Source organism: Camponotus vicinus, unplaced genomic scaffold (assembly GCF_025532165.1).
Source record: "Camponotus vicinus isolate PSW18456_S1 unplaced genomic scaffold, iyCamVici1.0 SCAF_3, whole genome shotgun sequence".
NCBI classification, from domain to species: domain Eukaryota; kingdom Metazoa; phylum Arthropoda; class Insecta; order Hymenoptera; family Formicidae; genus Camponotus; species Camponotus vicinus.
In genome coordinates, this window is record NW_028141967.1 from 14,601,735 (window position 1) to 14,623,199 (window position 21,465).

Below are 21,465 nucleotides of genomic sequence, written 5' to 3' on the forward strand. Positions count from 1 at the left end.
TCCGGTTTCTCGCATAGAGCGAAACCGAAGCCGAAGACTTCCTCCTTAGATTTCAGCTTGGCAGACCCACTACACAAGCTTGGATTACTATAATACGAGTCGACACTCCTCGCTCACTAAGCATTTCGACAGTCTGCTACATTGAATTTTTGAATTCTTAATGAGTTCTGGCACAATAAATTTGAAGTCCTTCACCATCTTGGGCTTATAATTTAAAATAAAATTTTATTAATTTGACTATTATAAATAAAAAATTAAGGGCACTATTGAAATTTATGTATTATTTGAATATTATTCGAATAGGACGTATTATATTATTTAAATGTATTAATTAAATGATCTATGACAAAATTTACTATTATATATTAATTATATTATATATTTTATATATTATATTTTATTAATTATATAAAATATTATTTATATATCTACGATACATATATGTATATATATATATATATATATATATATATATGTATATATATATACATGTATATATACAAGGTGTTTGGAAATTCAACCGACAAACTTTCAGAAAAAAGGATTATTTTTTGCAAATGGACCTAGAGTCGGAAATGTGTCGTTACATTGCTACGGCACACAGTGTTCGAAAAAGGTCAGACCTCGAAATATCTCAAAAAATATAAGTTTTATAAAAAATTGTTTCAGACAAAAGTTGTAGGATGTAAAAAGATCTATTCATTGACCTTATGAGTTTGATGTTGGATGAAATGTATATATATATATATATATATATATATATATATATATATATATATATATATATGAAATATATATACATATATATATTTGAAAAAAATTAATCTTATTACATATTAACTATAGAATATTATACGTATTATAATATTATAATATTATATAATATTATATATATTCCCCCCTATTATATATTATATTTTAATTTAATTTTAATATTATTGCTCAATTTTAAAGGATGACGAAGAAAGAGCATTTTCGCCGATCTGTCTATTTACAAACTACTTCTGGACACAGTTTTGGCATACTTCCAAAAAGCATCGCATATTTCCTATTTTATACAATATCAACTCGCAAGTAATATTTTCGTCTTTCCTCTTCAATAATAAATAACACCCGTCTCAAAGCATATACAAAGCGAACGAATGACTGTTCGGCTTGAGGGAAACCGGAAGGACACAGGCTGACGTACATATATCCCCAGTGGATTCGATGTACCTTTCAAAGGATTCTCGAAGAGTCGATATATTCGCGACCAAGAAGAAAACGGAAGAATCCACTTTCTCCCTCGAAGGATTTGGAAGTCAGACTCGATTTTCACGTGGAAATGGGTTTTTCTACTGTCGATCCGCGAGGAATTCTGCGGAGAAAGAATCTCGTCAAAGTAAGACCTGCATTGATATTATTATCCTTCGATGCGATATAAAAATATCTTTTCATTCTCTATTTCTAAGCGATTCTTTAAAATAAAAACCTGTTGGAATTCTCGAAACTTGTTAGAAGAGATTAGCAATTTATAATTCTAGAGTAATTAAGAAATAAGGTAAAGATTAATAAATAAAATTAAATAAAAATTTAATTCTACGTATATAACTTAGAAATTTGATTCTTTGATATATAAAATCAACTAATCATTAATTGTAATTTTTATTGATCACACCAAAAATTGAAATCTAATTATATAGATTAATTTTAATCATTAATTATATAATTCTTATATTATTAATAATATAATTGATATCATTAATAAGATAAAGAATAAACAAAATTGAATGAAGATTCTAAATATATACGCTAAAAATATAATTTAATTTTTTAAATATATAATAAAGAAATTTAATTATTAATTACTTCATCATTAATTTATATGACTTCGAAAATTAAAATCTAATTATGTAGAATAATATTTCTAATCATTAATTGTATATAATTCATATAATTTCGACCGATATGTGATCTATTGATGAATATTTCGATTATCGGAAACACTGAAGAAAACTTTCTATTTGTTCTATCGAAGAATTGGTGTCATGAGAGAAACGAATAACCAGAATATGCAAGAAAACTAAAAGAAATCACGCGAAACATAATATATCATTTTCGATCTAATATTCCGAGATACTCGTAGAATTCAAACTTTTGTATTTTTATAGTGGTAAGGAAAAGCAAGCAGTTTTTTTTTGTTTATATATAAAAAAATTGTTATAATATTATAAAACAGAAAATATAACTTAACGCCTTTTCTATAAAGAGAAGAAAAGTCACGGAAAGAAGAGAAAATGAGAGATTCCCGCAGATATCTGTTTAATTAAATGGAAAGTATGATCATGATAAATCGGAGAATCATGATCCCGGAAGATTTGCAACTAATTTCGTATAGGATCCGAAAATTACTATATTTACTTGAACGCAGTATTATAAAGCTTTTTTTCAGAAATAATCGTAATATAATCTTTATTAATGATAAATAGAAAAAAAATTAAAATTTTATAATTAGAATTAGAAGTATAATTATATTATCAAGAAAATATATAACATGTTAATAATTATTAATCATTTAAAGAATTATTACATTTTATTTCGGTGAAATAAATAGACCACTAGAAAGAAATAGACAACTAGAAATTCTCATCAATTTCTGTCACTTAGACTATTATATCTCTTAGACCATTTTATTATAAATTATAAAATAATGTGTATATTTGTGACAAGAATTTTTGAATATATAATTTATGATTTAATAAATAAATTATAAATTATAATTCGCACAAATATTTTGTCTTTTCCTTTCGCGATTTTTCTCGTGAAATATATAAAAATATATATAATTTAAAATAATACAATAATCTAATATTGAGAACAAATACACACACACACAAAGTAATTATGAAATTAGTAATTTAATTCGATTTTAATTCAAGCTTAATTTAGGGGCCCTTGTCCTCTCCTCAAGAAGAAGATTTTTAAAAGGACACAAGGGGACGACCTTCTCACAAAAAAATAAGAAATGAGACTCCGCAGTCTATTCGTGGGAGAATAAGCGGATCACGACTAAGCGGCTTACATAAGAATCAACCTCGAAGGGTTTCCTCTCGCTCTTGGCCACTTTGCTATCATATTTCATAGTAATCACTGATTAAAATCGATTTCCTTGCGCCAGGCACGGTACGTGGATCGCTAGATCACATTTTCCCTTCCTTCTTACATCGATCTTGGATCGTGCAATAGATCCACACACGATTTATCTTCGATATTAACATTTACATAACTGAAAGCTATATGTTTTTCAATCAACATCTATCTTACTTATATTATTTCAATCGTATCATCTTATATTAAAAAAAATTTCATTCTAATTAAATTTTACGCATACAAAGTTATATATGTGTAAGATATTATATATATATATATATATATATATATATATATATATATATATAAAATATCTTACACATATATAACTTTGTATGCGTAAAATTTAATTAGAATAATATTTTTTTAAATATAACATGATACGATAGAGATAATATAAATAAGAGATAGATGTTGATTATTATATATATATTTTATGTCTTACAATGATCACACACACATACACACACACACACACACACACACATCTAAAAAATATATCGAAAGTAATTTCTTAAATAGAGCAACTTCTTTTTCTTTTTTTAAAAACTTTTAACTGACGTATTATTTTTCAGTTCAATGTTTATGCAACGAATAAGAGATGATTAGTGTACATATAAAAATTATTGCAGAGGAGATATCATAAAAATATAGTTAAATTAGATTTTTTTACTATTATTGCAAAAAAATGATAAAAGTATCTCTCTCAATTAGATCTATATTGTCTGATTTTCTTTACTTCTGTTATAGTGAAGAAACCACTTTCTTCCTAGATTTTTTTTCAGAAGATTTATTTCTTTTACGAAAAGATTTTTACCTCTTAACGCCGATTTCCGCATAACGACCCCTGCTGATTGCACGTGTTGCCACCACATTCCTGCCATTACCATTGCCAGGATTCGTGTACAATGTTAATATGTCGTTGTTGTTGATGTTGCCGATGATCGGCGGCAACATTATGGCAGGAATCCACGATTGAATTTCTCACGACGAATGTTCAAACGACGACGATTAACATTTCACTGACGCATCGATGCGCGTCGGGATTTTTATAGTTCAGAATAGTTATAGTGCAGAAAAATTTTGCTGGTCACTTCAAACGATCTACAAGATTGATCGGTGGATTCATGGAGATACGAACGATTGGAGCATGAAATATCGGTTGCAAATATTATATAACACTATTAATTTATTATTGATCGTCAAAAAATGTGTTTTATTTTTTCAAAACATAAATTTTATTATAAAAACTAACTAAATAATTTTAATAGTACAAATCTCTCTCAACAAATTATTAAATATATAATTATATTTAAAGTTTTATACAGTATAAAATATAATTATAGATTTAATAATTTTATGAGGGATATTTATGTTACTAAAATTATTTAATCATTTTTTGAGAGAGAGATTTATGTTATTAAAATTATTTAATTTTCTTAATAAAATTTCTGTTTTAAAAAAAACAGAACACACATTTTTTAATATTCTATGAAATTAAATATTTATGAAAATTATGGAAATTAAACACTTTTTTAATTAAATAATTTCTAAGGATATTATTTATGTTACTAAAGTTATTTTATTTTCCTAATAAAATTCTTTAAAGATAGAATATTTTATAATAGTAGAGAAAATACACATATCTATCGCAATTCAAACATTTCTCGGCATTTTCGTGAAACGGTAATGGCGGCTAAAAATCAAACTATATGGCCACGGGGAAAAAGGGTGTAAGTTAAATGCCGAGAAGAGAGTAGGGAAGAACGGCAGAGGAGATATCGTGTTTGCGCCGGCTGTCCGGCGACTTCCGTCGTGTTCCCTTTCATTTCTCGGTCGGCCAATATCCACGAATATGCTCCTGAGAGCTTCCTTTTTTTCGTCCACGGACGATATCGATAATAACACACTCGTTTCTCCTTTCGCGACCACTTTTTATGTCTGCGAATAACCTTCGTAGTCTAACCTGGTCCTATATTTTCGACATTAGCATAAATCCGGTGGCTCATAAACGTTACTTTTTATTTCGTATTTTTTTCGATAGAACACGTACAAGTAATAATCGTATGAATAGGATATAATTACGCGTCACAAACGACCTTGAAACATATATTCTCTTTCTATTTATGTAACATTCCTATTTCTACGTATTTCTTTGAAAATCGCTTACGACACTTTCAAAGTCTCAATGCATTTTGTATAATTCGCATTCTATTCTACTATTATCGTTTGTGATATAAAAAATTATATAAAATATATTATAATACAATATATATAATAAAATATTATATATATATATATATATATATATATATATATATATATATTTATTTATTTATTATAACACACGATTTGTGTTATAATTTAAATTAAAGGCCGTAGCCGGGTAAGCACGGCCAATCTGCCCCCGCAGGTATAGGGCTGAAATTTTTTCTGTAAGTTACTATCGATGGAACTTACAATTCCCTAAAATATTAGCCTCGAAACTGCACGTGCTTAAGAGTAAAAAATAATTTTTTTTTTCGAAATTAATTTTTTTACAAAATAATGAGAGAAATCAATTGGTGTAAAGAAAACACATAGTTGTTTCGAAGAAAAAATATGTAATTGTTAATTGAAAATTACATATTTTTTCTTCGAAACAACTGTGTTTTCTTTACACCAATATGATATCGAATCTGATATCTATGATATCGAAAAAAAATTGTGAAAATCTAAAATCCTTTTTTTCAATGTAATTATTATTCAACATTCATCTCAATTTTTTCATGAATGTGACTTAATAGTATCTAAAACATATTTTTTTTTTATAATGATCCATCGAACCATTTATGAGAAAAAAAATATTAAAAATTTATTTAATCCATTTAACTATCGTCTACCCCTTTGATCGATTTATAGAAAATATATATTGTAGATTAATGCTCAAAAATATTACAAAAGAAAAATGGTAGGTGTACCAAGCGCCTATGATGTTAAAAAAAATTTTGAAAGTTAAAATATTTTTTCTTCCAATGTTGTTATTCTCGAATTTGGATCTCAATTATTTTTTAATGCGGCGCAATTGTTCCCAAATTACATATTTTTTTCAAAACGATTCATTGAACCGTTTAGGAGAAAAAAATTAATTTCGAAAAAAAAAAATTATTTTTTACTCTTAAGCACGTGCAGTTTCGAGGCTAATATTTTAGGGAATTGTAAGTTCCATCGATAGTAACTTACAGAAAAAATTTCAGCCCTATACCTGCGGGGGCAGATTGGCCGTGCTTTCCCGGCTACGGCCTTTGTAATCCCTTTTTCATAAAGTGTAATGCATACACTCAAAAATAATTAAGGAATGCTTATTCGTTTATGTTTTCATATAGTAGTTAAGTCTTTCCAAAAGCTTTCATTTCTAAGATTATATAGAAGAGCTTATTTCTCTCTTTCTTTAAAGTATTTTAATTTCATATTTTAAAAGTTTTTTTAAATTTAAAATAACTTTGTAGAGATTATGTATTACAAAATTTTCTACAGCTTTCCATTTTTGATATCATGCGTTGTATATGTATATTTTTTAAAATTTTTATATCAATTTTAAATATTTTACATAAAGCTTTAGACTTTTCAATTTAAAAATTGCCATTTTTCTTATAAAATTGGAAACACGAATTTAAAACAATTTGGAAATAAGCTTCGTGTGGCTAGATAATTTTCTTATCAAATTTTCTTTAGAAAAGTTCTCCTGCAAATGTATTGAATGGATTACAATTAAAAGAAAATATTCTCTGCAATAGCTTCTGTGTAAGTATCTAATTTAGTATCTTAATTACATATGGCAATATCTGTATAGTTTGATTTGTCCGGTTTAATTCAGTTTTAATGGAAACTGAATTAAGTGCTTTGTATAGACGCTATTTTGGGCTCAAATATTGTGGGAGATTCCGGAAAGATTTAATCTCGTTCGTCGCGTTTCAAGGTTTTCTTTCGGTCTTGACAATATTTATAATGACACCCCGAAACTTTCTAGTTAAGGATGCTTTGTATGTACAATCCCAGCAAATAGTAGCTGAAAATCAATATTGACGAATATATCCACTTTTGCTGTATTTTGAGTATGAGAAATTGCGTGGAATATTACAATTTGATCTTAGCTACAGTGCAGAGATGTATTTTTTAATATTTATTGCGTTTTTACTGAAATATTCCAAATTTTGTTAATCGAAATGATTAATTTTTGGCAGAGAATTTCGCCTTGTGTCAGATACATGGCTAATTTCATTGAATTATATTTAATATCTTTTTAACCAGTTAATATTTGTATAATATTATTTGACCAAATATTTCCTCTGTATCTAAACTACAATTTTGCAAATTTTAAACAAATTCTGAATATTATTTCCATGTGTTTTTGTCATTTGAATCGACGTGGTTATACGTTTCCCATAAGAACACATGTTAATTCGGTGCAAATTAAAATCCTTATAACTTGTGAACGCTTTAATGAATCGATTTAAAAATTGTACTGAAGATTCTAAACACATGTAAGGACATTCTGTACAATTTTCATTAAATTTTCAATATTTTGAAAATAGGTACAAAACATCCTTAAGCAATAAGGATTCGCGTTGGGAACTATTCGATTATTTTTGTGTTTGTGCAGTTCCAAAAATGAGATTACTTTTATTTTAAATCTCATGTTTTTTTCGATATTTAATCGTAAAGCTGCGAATACAATTGTGCGATCGTATTAAAAAGTAAAACTCAGGAACGAGAGCTGAGATAGTGTTTTCGTTTCGATAATATCATGGAAGATCATATTATCGAAACGCAAACAATCCTATAAAATCGATTTTATATCTTTTATAGGTTTAAAAGATACGAAATATAAAGAATCCATATAAAATAGTTTTTAATAAAAGAATAAGGCATTTATATACTTTTTTATATAATATTCTTTTATAATATATAAATATAATATTCTTTTATAATTTATAAATATAATAAAATTTAATTAAATGTAAAACATTTATATTAGTAAATGTAATTAATAAAATATAATTCGATTTGATAAATTATTTCATAATTATAAATATATAAAACCTGTAAAATTTTCTATTTTTGGAAGATGTATAATTTGCGACAAAATTCTATTTACTAATTAATTTGCTAGATAATAAAAAAAAACACATAAATACATACTATATTATACATATATATTATACTTATACACACACACACACACACACACATTCCTTGAATTTTTGTTGTAAATTAATCATCAAAAGTAAGCTTAAGAGATCAGAACTGAATAAATTAACGTCAAAAAAATATTTGCTTTGTAGAAATCACAGTATTATACCAATTGTTAATTTAATAATTAGCAATAATTTAAACAATAATTATAATTTTGATCTTATAATTGGAAATATTATAATACATCATGTGTATGTGTTTTTGATATGACTGTAATTTTGCACGAACAGTCGTCGAAATCACACGTATGCCATCGTCTCTCAATAATTTTACTTTCATCGGCGGAAAAAATTCTAATAGTGATTGATGGTTTCGTTCGCTGCTCAATCGAGAGTTACGATTCATTTTCGCGAGTCCGACATGATGTCAACATCAGCAGTCTCGGTGAGACTTAATGACGATCGATGGGCGAATTAATTTAGAATCTCACACTATCTGTGTGAAATTCCATTCGATCTAGAGGGCAAAAATATTTCATCTACTTGTATATATTAAGTACATTTTGCTTTTAACGTTTTAAGCCAATTATACTTCGTTTTCATCGAATTTCCGATTAATTTTTAATGTCATAATATTTTAGGAATTATTACATACAAGTATAAACTTTTGTAAAATATTTTATATAATATTTTAAATATATTAAATATTCTTAATAATACATATTTTCATTAAAAAATAGCTTTATAAATATATTTCTGTTTTATATATTAAAATATATTTTGTATATTTAAAATATATTTTTTATAAGTTGTTCAATTTTTGTATCATACGAAAATATAATTTTCATTATCAAATATAATTCACGTTTTACTATCGCTTGTATACACAATATTAAGAAAATATATACAGGGTGGCCCACGTAAAGTGTTACAAACTTATATCTCGGAAACGAAGCAATTTATAAAAAAAATGTTTCAGACAAAAGTTGTATAGTTTCAAGGGGGACATAAGATGGTGCCATTAGTTTGACCTTGAAGAGTCAGCTGAAGGTCACGTGAAGATGACCTCCTCGAAAAAAAAATGTAATTTGAATTAACAATTACATTTTTTCTTTCGAAACAATTATGTGTTTTCTTTACACCAATTGATTCCTCTCATTATTTTGTACATAAAAGTATTAAGGTAAGATAATCGAAAAATGAATATTTTACTACATATTTTATGGTTTATGTAAAATTAAGTAATGATTTCAAGCCTCATAACTCGGAAAGTACTTAATGAAAAAATACTTTATTATAGTGTTTTGGAAAGCTCTTGAGGCAAACTACAAGAATATGTAAAAGTATGTAGGGTGTCCCGTTTAAAAAGTTGGAGGTGACCTTCACGTGACCTTCAGGTGACTCTTCAAGGTCAAACTAATGGCACCATCTTATGTCCCCCTTCAAGCCATACAACTTTTGTCTGAAACATTTTTCTCTAAATTGCTTCGTTTCCGAGATATAAATTTGTAACACTTTACGTGGGCCATCCTGTATAATTAAAATGAAAATAATGTGAATAATGTCACAAAATACTTTACATTACACATCTGTCTCACAATATTACTTGACATTATATTTAACAAGCCGGAATATACTGTTATTTGTTATTTACACTTGATTGATTATATAGGCGAGAGTACAGTAATAAATCATATCTTCCTCTCCCTTCTTTATCTTTTTTTTCAAATCGCTTGATAACTTATCGTTAAATAAGAACAACATCATTTTTCTTATTTTTTTGGTCATTCTTGAATCCTAATACTGGCATACAAAATATGAAAATATCATACTGAAAAAAAGGAAGAACGTAAATATATTATGTCACTGCATATGAAATGAAACAAGACATGGCGTCCCTCTCGGCATTTCGAATATTTAATCATGCATCGTGCACTATTATTAATCTCTCGCATTCTGAACTCAAACATAATAATGATACAATCCGAATGACTTATTTATATCACCTAGCATCTCGGGCAATTCAAGTACTTATATTTTCATTTTTTGCGATACGACAATCGCGAAAAATTTACTTTTACAATGTCTGAAATACTATATTTTCTTTTGGAGAACTTCCAAATAATTTTATTATTCGATAATTTTGTAAACATATAAAATTATATATAATCGTTCCAATTAAAAAAAAAAATAGTTTAAATCTTGTTTTTTGTTTTTTAACATTTAATATTTTGAAAAAAATTAAACATCAAATCAAATTTTTATTATAATAAAATTTAAATTATGTAAACAAAATTTTCGCATTGTTTCCATACAATGGAACTGTACATAAGCAGTACAATATTGCGATATTCCTCGGCAATGATTGATCATATACATTGTATTTATCAATCTACTGCATTCTAATCGCGCTAGGTCAGTTGCCATTTATGGTAAGCCCAATGATAAAAGTATTTCACTCGCGATAAGAACGCATCTTCTTCCAGGAATTTATGAAGGCAATTGATTCATAGCTTTCTGGCAAATCTAAAGATTCATTACTATATCATTTTTAGTAGACAAGGGGAAAAGAAAGAAAAAAGTTGATTTCCTTATTTACGTATTTTTATATTTTGTATCTATATTTTTAAAGATATCTATTATAAACGTAATAACATTATATATATATATATATATATATATATATATATATATATATATATAAATTTATAGACACTTAGAAAATATATAAACTCTTCGATGAAAAAAAAATACAAATAGTTTCAAACAAAATTTGCTCGTTTGATCGAGTCGAAGTGATAATATCATCGCGAATGGTCATAAATCATGTCATTTCCTTCAAGTCGTTTTTATCACACTTTGATTGTAACGAGTGCAATTCATATCAGCAATAAAAGCACAATACTTCCCACCTAACTTCGCATCTAACGTTTTGTGCTGGTCAGTAACAAACGAACGAATTATCTACGAGGTAAATAAATCTGATGTATTTAATTGCTTATGCTTTAAACAGTATATTGGAATTTTTTTATTAAATATAATTAACTAAAAATTCTGATATTCAAGAAAATTCAGAGCCACACAAAATAATATTAAAAAAAAATTCTTCGTTTTATAAGTATAAAATTTATAAAAATTAAAAAAAAGTAGATAAATATGTCTACTTTTAGATAAGTAATTAAAATACTAATATTATAATTCAGATTTTATTGAGAAAAATAAGGTTGAGGAAAATTACGATCTTCTAATTTTGCTTTTAATCAATAAGTGATGGCAATTTAATATGTATTTATAAAATTCTTTTATACAATAATTATTTTTTGCGTTATTAAACTTCAATTTTCTATTGAAGAATAAAAATTTTAAATTTAAAAAGACGAAAACATAACACATTCCCTTTTCTTTTAGCATGTTTTTTTTCTTTATTTATCTATCAATATATATATATATATATTTTTAATAAATAATTCAAAGGTGTTTGCTCTATTAACAAACAATACAATAATAAACACAATATAACAAATAATCAATACAATATATATAAAGATTATCTCTTTTCTTATTTAATCAACAATGATAATAAATCTTCAATTTCTTATATTTTTTCAAATTTTTCATAATAATTTCTCTGCAATATATTTTCTTTAAAAAGGAATAAAAAATGTTTATCTTCTCTTGCAGAAGATACAAAATTTTGTTGTTCCTCTTTAGAAAGAAATAACTTTCTAAAATAAAATTTCCTCTCTCAATAAAATTTCTATATATATATATATAGATAAAACACTATTCGTGTTAGATTTAATAAACGATCAAACAACTTTTTCCATATTCAATTTTTAATGCCCAATCATACTACAAGACAGTTCATACAAAACAGCCGTCTCATTCGAATAAATGAACGAATTCCACATCAGAGAGCTTTCCAGAACAAAAAAATATCGTGACTGCATTATTCAAAATCATTCGAGATATCTTGATGAAGGAATTCACATCGCCATCAAAAATAGCGTCTTTTCTGAATAATTATGAATAATAATTTTTTTATCGACATATATATAGGCTTTATAATTCATTATTTCTATATAAAATAAGTGCAATATAAGTCTAATATAAATATAATATGTAAAATTCTAATATAAATATTATATGTAAAAAACAATAAAATAATATATAATAATATAATATATATCAAAACAATATAACAATGTATATAACATTAATCTGAGAAAAGTATATTGATCAAGAGGAATCTACTGTTAATTGCAAACTCATTTAAATTGTTCAAGTCTGTAAAAGAAACTGTTGGCCGTGGTTAAAAAATGCGACTAAATTTTTCGATGGACTCTTTGATGCGACCTTCGTAGTGTATTTTCGATATCATAAAATCGCGCCGGGTCCTATTCTAACATACCGTATATTCTGTCCTCGGACAGAAAATAGACGGGCAATAAAGACGAATACGCAATCGGGAAACCAACGTAGCGAGAATAAGATGAGATCGCAGCAGCGGGAAACGATCTGCACGTAATGTTCGCGAAAACGACAGTAGCAATTTCCCCTCTGTCGCATTACCGCGAAAATCACCGCAATCAATAACGAAGCGTTTTTCAAAGTGATGCTGCAGATACTTTATGTGTGACACAGCACTTTTTTTTATATAAAATTAGATAACTGTTTAGATATATTAAACAGATGATGTAACTAGAAACAGCGGATCTCTCTTATATGTAGTTCCAAGTCGCTTATTGCAATAGTTGCTAAATAAATTTGATTTGAAATATCGAAGTACAAAAAAATTTCAGACAAAATACGAATATTTGCCTGAAAAATTTTTATATCAAATCCTTGAACAAATATTTATCTTCTTAAGAATTTTTTAATCATTTTTTTAATTTTCTTAATCTATATTTAAATATATTTAAATATTCATAGAGTGCATTACAAGATTTGAGATAATTGAAAAAATGTAAATCTATATATGTGTAATATAAGCAAGAAAGATGTATGTTTTATACAGGGTGTTCTAAAAAGGTATGTCAAAAATTTAAGGAGATATTCCTCACACCTGAAGGATGAAAAAATGTTATATGGATATAGGTGCGGAAATGCTTATTTCAGGAGTTATGTTGAAAATACTTTAGCTGTATTACTTACACAAGGAAAAATTTAGGATTAATTATTGTAGACGACAATCGTTTAATTAGGCTTATTTACATTTGGTTTTAATGTGACCTTGAGTATGTTACAATAAATGTTGAAAATGTTCACTATTTTCCTGAATACAAGCAGTGACACGTCGACGCATCGATTCACGGACACGTTCAAAAATGCCTGGCGTACAGCGGATTGTCTCGCAACCTGCAGTGATACGGTCACGAAGATTTTGAATATCACTGGTAGCACTGGTGTAGCATGTACGATTCTTTAAATGTCCCCACAAAAGTTTATCGGATTGAGATCCGGGGAACGTGGAGGCCACAAAGTAGATCCACCTCTTCCTATCCACCGATCACCGTAAGTTTGATTAAGAAAATCACGATTAATACGGCTGAAATGAGGAGGAGCTCCATCATGCATAAAGTACACGTTTTGTCTAATCATCAATTTATTTTCAACATTTATTGTAACATACTCAAGGTCACATTAAAACCAAATGTAAATAAGCCTAATTAAACGATTGTCGTCTACAATAATTAATCCTAAATTTTTCCTTGTGTAAGTAATACAGCTAAAGTATTTTCAACATAACTCCTGAAATAAGCATTTCCGCACCTATGTCCATATAACATTTTTTCATCCTTCAGATGTGAGGAATATCTCCTTAAATTTTTGACATACCTTTTTAGAACACCCTGTATATTAGTTTTTTTCGTAAATATCGGCGATTTATCGAAATATTCTATTTTTCTCCGACTTTCAATATAAATATATCAATTGTGTTTGTATTAAATAAAATAATCGACCGAATAGACTTTGACCTGATAAAATTTATTTTTTATTCGTCGTATGATTCAACCTTCGTCGTATGATTAGCGACCTTCGCAAGAGCAAGAATATTTAAAATAAAACATTAAATTCAGTCAATTGAGATCTATATTATTTCTATTTCATTTTTTCTCAGTATTTGAAGATAAATTTATTTCGTAAAATAATCTAATGCTAATCCAAAAACAAAACAGATCTATTGCAACGATTGGAATATCCATCAAGATTTATAATCTTCTAAATTTCATAATCTTCTACTTATAAGACATCTCTAAACACGATATCGTATCATATGTAACTAGATAAGAACAATCTAAATCAATTTTTCTTCCTTCCCATCGAATTTTATGGATGTCTTCCTTTTGAAACGCAATAACCATTTTTTTCCCATCTTATCCCCCTCTTATCGTCAATATATACTGCTTCCGTTTCCGCGGAAACTTTCAAACATTGTCGTAGCCTTAATAAAATTTCAATATATAATGATATTTGACCTTTGATAACTCACATATAATCTTCGTTAATAACATCGTTTGCGATCATCACATGACAATGTAAAGCCTAGAAATTAAAGAAATCTAAAATATCGATTGACATAAAAAACCGAATATATAGTCCTCTCATCTCAAAATTTAATAAATTTTATAATTAAATGAAAAAATAAATTATAATAAAATTTAATGAATTTGATATTTCGATAAAAAGAGAATATAAAACTTAATTTGCTCCAAAATATCAGAGTAAGCACGATGTAATTTCTACTTCATAAAAAAAGCAAATGTATGCCTTGCAATCTTTATACTATAAGCACTATAAAGTTCATGACCTCTTTCAAAGCCAGGAAAGACAAGAAGTATATCTAAAAAAATAAATATAAATATATCTATCTATACTCTTTGCAACCAATAATTCACTAAAATCCGTAACTCGACGTATATAAATTATAGATCGGAGTGGATTATCGTCGTCGTATCTCCGAGGAGACCAAGGCCACGAAGGGGCCCCGATATCGTTCGAAACCTACTCTCGTTGTACTATTGTGACGTCACCCCGGACCAATCGAACCGAATCGAGCACAACGTATCGTATCTCGTTTTTTTTTCTTTTTCCGTCTCTTTTTCACGCACTATCGAACGCAACGATGAAAACGACGGCGACGACAGGACGCGCCGTGGACGCCCGTCGGCGACGCACTGCCGGCAGCGTCGCGACGACACGTAAACCGGTACGGAAACGACGCCAGTGACTGCCGGCCGCAGGGACCCTTCGCGTCGCGAAAGAGCGGCGGTGGTAGACAAGTGGAGGGAGAGGGAGGGGATAAGCTAGGTACGTCGAAATGCGCAGGCGCGTCATGCAGACTTCATTCTAGAGATGCTCGATCCGCCACTACTGACCGTCACCATAGGGACCGTGCCGACCGCTCTGAACCGGTCCAGTCAGGATAGACCGACATTGTCGCGGGCATCTGTTACGTTTTGGACGCTCCTGTCATCCCTCCTCCCCCTCAGCGTTGCTAGAGGAGAGTATTAACGAATGTCACGGAAAAGTGGAATTAATAATTTGATATTTATATCAAGAATATGTATTTAGCTACAATTCGAATTGTATATGCATAATAATATGTGTAACAATAACAATTTGTTGATGAAATAAGGGAAGATTTGCGAGAATCTCAGAACAAAAAACAGATACATCGAGGATATTATTGAAAAATAGATATCAAAAATATTGAATTAGTTCAAGTGTGTTAACAATACGTACAAACGGAAAATGTCTATTATATAAAAATTTCTATTATAAAAATGTCTATTATATAAAAATTTTATATATTCTCTAATATATATATATATATATATATATATATATATATATATATATATATTAGAGAATATATAAAATTTTTATATAATAGACATTTTTATAATAGAAATTTTTATATAATAGACATTTTCCGTTCATAATATTCCGTTTATAATAGACATTTTCCAATTTTTATATAATAGACATTTTCCGTTCATAATATTCCGTTTATAATAGACATTTTCCATATTTAAAAAAAATCTTTAAAGAATTTTATATGTGTAACTATATATATATATATATATATATATATATATATATATATATATATATATATATATATATAGTTACACATATAAAATTCTTTAAAGATTTTTTTTGTATTAGATACAATGTATCAATGCATCAATGTCTTTTCATTCATTCAATTATGAAAAAAATATGCTCTTTCTAATATAATCCTCTAATCGGAATATAAAATTGAATAAATTTTATAATTAAATGAAAAAAATATATAAAATTTAACTAAGTAAATTTATATAATATTTCGAAGAGGAATATCTAATCTATAATTTGCTCCAAAATATCAAAGCAAGCACAACGTAATTTATTACTTAATAAAGAAAGAAAATCTTATTATTTAATATTATCAGTTCTATTAATATAGAGCAATTATCATAATAAACATAATCATCTTGATTTGCTCAAACAAAAATTAACTCATCGAAAAAACTAAAAGTGTTGAAAATATTTTATTAAAGTACAATAGTTGTCCTTACAAAGGAGAAAAATATATTTCTAGTGTGCAACACCATAACCGAACAAATGTCAAATAAATACTTTTAAATGTTTATTTCATATAAGCATCTTTAGAAGAAAAACGAATTTTTAGATAGATATTATTCTTTTTTTCTTTATGATAAAAATATAATATTTTACTTATCAGTATATCTCTATTATAAGTATATAAGTATATAAGTATATAAGTATATTTTCAGTATCTTATCAGAGATTATTGATACGAAAGGAAAGAGAAGAAAGAGAAGAAAAATATGAACATAAATTACACATAAATTGATACAAGTAACAGTGTGATAATTGTTATAATAAAACGATAATATTTAAATAAATAATATTAAATTTGCAAAATCAAAAATTAATTATATAAAAAATATAAGGAATTTATTAATAAATATGACAGACAAATAGAGTAGATAAATCAAAATTTAAATCGCGTCATTATGAACAAATAATAAGGATTAAGTAATAACAATCATTTTAGGAAATAAGGATTAAGTAATAACAATCATTGTGGAAGTTGTTTTTGTATCGATATCTTGTGTCGAAAGTATCGAAAATTGTGCCGAGTTGTGTGGATATTGACCTGAAAATTACGCTGTGAAATACAATGCATTATTTATCCGTTGGCAATGTCGATACGCACTGATTATTACGCATGCCGTCTCTCTTTAATAGTGTTTGCCATGTATTGGACTTCTTCCAGGACCTCAAAACCATCAATTCAAACTTTACTTCAAGAAAAATTTAAATGATATAATTATTATTTAAAATTAAAATTATATTTAAATTAATTAATTTAATTTAATATTCGGCTGCTTGAAAAATATTTAAGTCCACAAAAAAGAATTTTCTCTCTTTATATACGACACAGTTTATATCACACTTATTATTTTTATATTAAAAAATTAAATGTAACTTTGAAAATAGGTTAATAAAAAGTTAAACTATAATTACTTTGTAATCTTTTCAAGAAAGATTATATTAAAGATAAGAAATATTATGGATTACTTTACTAAATATATGTAGGTTGAACAATTTACCCGATATATATCGCTATACATTTCGCGAATGGGGTGCAATAAAAGCTTTTTCTTCAGGCGGTGCGCGAAAGTTTCTTTCGTGTTCGGACAGTGGAAATCGTAAATGCTTTTCGCGCTCGGTCGGTCTGTTTAACCTTCCGGAAACCACCTGATTCAATGCAATTTCGATGCTGTCCAGCGTAAAGCTTCTGTTACAACTCTGAAGTCAATGTACTCTTATACATGTTATGAAAGCCAAGTTCCACAATTTTTTGATAATTTAAAAATTTATAATCTTTTGTCAATTTTCGAGGAAAAAATAAGCAGTTACATTTTTCATGTTTATATATATATATATATATATATATATATATATATATATACACACACACACATATACACATATACAATAAAAATATATATATATATTTAAATATAAAATTATATATACACATATACAATAAAGAGATAAAATATAATATATAATGGAAAAATAATCACAATTAAATATTATTCAATCTATGAGAATGTATGCCTTTAAAAATTTGAGGATAAGAATTTTAATTAGATCTTTTTGATTGCGAATCTTTCAAAAACACTAATATATTATTCAAACAGAAAAAAATGATTTTCTCGCGCTTTGATTTGATCTTTTCGATTGTAGAGCTCGTGAGCTTTTTGCAATTTGGCGCGAGGCTCTTTACGAATGATCGTTTGTCTTCCGGTCTCCGGCGTGATAACTTTTTCTCACGGAAGGATTCGTCAGGCGAGGGGGGAGCGAGTTCGATGCTTGCTCGCGCCAGTAAAATCCATGCCCTCGCCACAAATCTCTTCCGCTCCGGTGGTGCTTCTTGCTGCCTCGCGACGTCGATCCCCTTTACAACCTTCCTTCTAATCCAGCCACCCGCGCGCGCGCTCTCTTCACGACTTAAGAATATCTATATACTCTCTCAGCCCAAAGAAGTGCCGCCAGCCGCATGGATCAATGCCGAGATGAATGGAATCCGAATATACACGCATACACGAAAAACTGAGAGAGATTATAGTTGATATAAGAAAAGTGTGGGGAGAATAAAAAAAAATGATTATATAATAATAGATTTGACGATAATTCAATATAATAATAAATAAAACAAAATTAGGAATAATAACATAAATAATACAAGTTGCACAAATGATATAATAATATGTGGTAATTGTTACAGTAACACGATCATATTTGAATAAATAATTTTGAATTTTACAAAACCAGAAAATCAATTGTATAAGGAAATAGAAAAAAAATTTATTAATAAATATATTTTTATTGCATATATGTATAAAGATGTAAAATATTTCAATTCTTGCAAATTGTATATTTTTCTTATTAGACGCCTTATATATATTTTCCCTATGATGGTATTTAAATTAAAAATAAATTTTTGCATTTTGTCAGTATTTCCAATGTGAACATCCTTAGAAGCCTTAGAAGACTCAGGTGTGGAAAAAAAAATCGTGCAAACTTTCTCATCTTCAAAGTTTCTCAGAAATATAGACCCTAGACATAAAAAATATACCTTTCTCGGTGGGCAGCGGATAGTGGAATGGGAGTTGCAGACTTCATAAAAGTATAAATTCAAAGGATTACACACGCCATTCGCTGTTTGGATCCAAGTGAGTTGTTGAAAGTGCAGCTCTCGTCATAGACTGTCAAAACTTTAATCATACATTTCACGTCTAAGCTATGAAAAATTTGAAGTATAAAAAAAATACAAAACCCGATACGGAAAAATATTGAATAAGCATGTAAAAGTATCTTTTTTCGTCAATAATGTGGAGAAGAAAAATTATAGAAAGAAAAATTTTGTGAAGTTATTGTACATTAGAAAATTATAATTTTAATTTAACGAAAATTTACTTTATAATACTTTATAATATTATAATTTATAAAGTAAAAATAATATTTAATAATTTTAAATTTAATCTATAATTTTAAATTTTAATTTCTTTCTGTTTTTCTCTCTATACAAAAACTTAAATATTAATTTCTAATTTTGAGTAAATCTAAATTTTAAATTTTAATTGCTAGTTTTAAAATATTTTACATTTTAATGTTTCTAAATTCTAACACTTGTAATTCTAATTTTTACAACTATACATATATATATTTCATATTAATTTTAATTTTTATATGTGATTATATGTATAACATATAATCACATTAGAAAAGTTTTAATTAAGTTCTATGTATTTCATATCATGGTCTATGTGTTTCATTTACCAAAGATAGGGAAGAAAAATTGAAGGGGCAGAAAGGGATTGCTGGGATGTTAAAAAATTTCAGTCAAAGAGATGGTCGCAGCCCAAAGGGTCGTAAAGAGATCACGAAAAACCCCGTCTACCCTGTCATTTTCGAACAAACGGGTTTTTCTGCAGGCAAACTTTCCGTCAGAGCTTTTCTTCCTTCCTTTTCTGTTATTCGATAGCACATGATAGTGCCGCTGGAACGAGCGGAAGGGTTGCAGAGGGAAAATTATGGGGAGACGAGTGTGCTGTCAAGTAATCATCTCATACATGTACACCATATAAGCGATGAAAATATCTACCGATGCGAAAGATATTTTATTTCCTATTTTATAAAAAAAGTATGTTTATAATCGATAACGGTATGACACGTGCATATTTGCAGAATAAATATAAATATTTTTTCTTTGCTTTCTTTACACAATGTTATTCTTTGTTTATGTTTCAGATAAAAAAAGAGATTCTCTCTCTCTCTCTCTCTTTTTCTTTCTCCTTTATTAATCATATTGTACTATATCTAGGTAAATATTATACATACACATCATAATACTACATACAATGTCTAAATTATGATATAACTAGTAAGTTGTTATTTGTCAAAAAAAGTAAGCAAAAGATATAAATTAAGTTTTCATTTATAAAATAATTGGAAAAACTAATTTTGCAATTTACTAATTACGGCTGTAGTAAAATAAAAATATTATCTCGCTACAGTAAAGTAATCAGTAATTCAACGCATATTTAAAATTAAACGTAAAAAATATATTTATAATGAAAACCTTGTCATAGAGAGACATTTCACAAATATTAAATAATTTAATATTTCATATATTTTAACATTATAATCCCGTGATTACAAAAGCTTTTTCCTAGCGAGATAATTGCATATAACTGCAATCGCAATGGCGTGTATACTATGCATAACAGTTAACTGTTTTCTCCACGTTTCTAATATTCTAGTGTTTCAACGAATATACTATGCAATGAACTTTCGCTCGTAAAGAAAAATATCGGCGCATGACAATGCGAAATTCGCGTTATGCACAAATATACACATAATTCACACGATGCCACGATTCACATGTCAGTTTTGTTTTATGAGCTATGATCAATGATCAGAAAGTGATCAGAAACGGAGCAAATTTTTTATAACTCACAAATATATTATTTATATAAGCATAAATATTATGATTTATTGTATTTAATTAATTCTCTCTTTACTACTAAAATTTATTTAATTTATTTAATAATAAATTGTTAATAAAAATAATAAA

At 27.5% G+C, this 21,465-nt stretch overlaps 1 protein-coding gene across 10 annotated transcripts in view; it reads right to left on the bottom strand.

The window, feature by feature from the left end:
- Window positions 1-21,465, bottom strand: part of Spri (Src homology 2 domain-containing protein sprint) — a 323,123-nt gene that overhangs the window by 55,787 nt on the left and 245,871 nt on the right. The window contains exons 1-2 of one of the 10 annotated variants that reach the window (XM_083092809.1): window positions 15,313-15,525; window positions 3,947-4,233 (exon numbers count right to left, since the gene is read on the bottom strand). The exons of 8 other annotated variants lie outside the window; for them this stretch is intronic. In XM_083092809.1, the coding sequence (XP_082948935.1) occupies window positions 3,947-4,086 (140 nt within the window). In that variant the 5' untranslated portion in view covers window positions 4,087-4,233; window positions 15,313-15,525. Of the gene's footprint in view, window positions 1-3,946; window positions 4,234-15,312; window positions 15,526-21,465 lie in introns of those variants that run through there. One more of the 10 variants, XM_083092816.1, reaches the window with a different exon arrangement.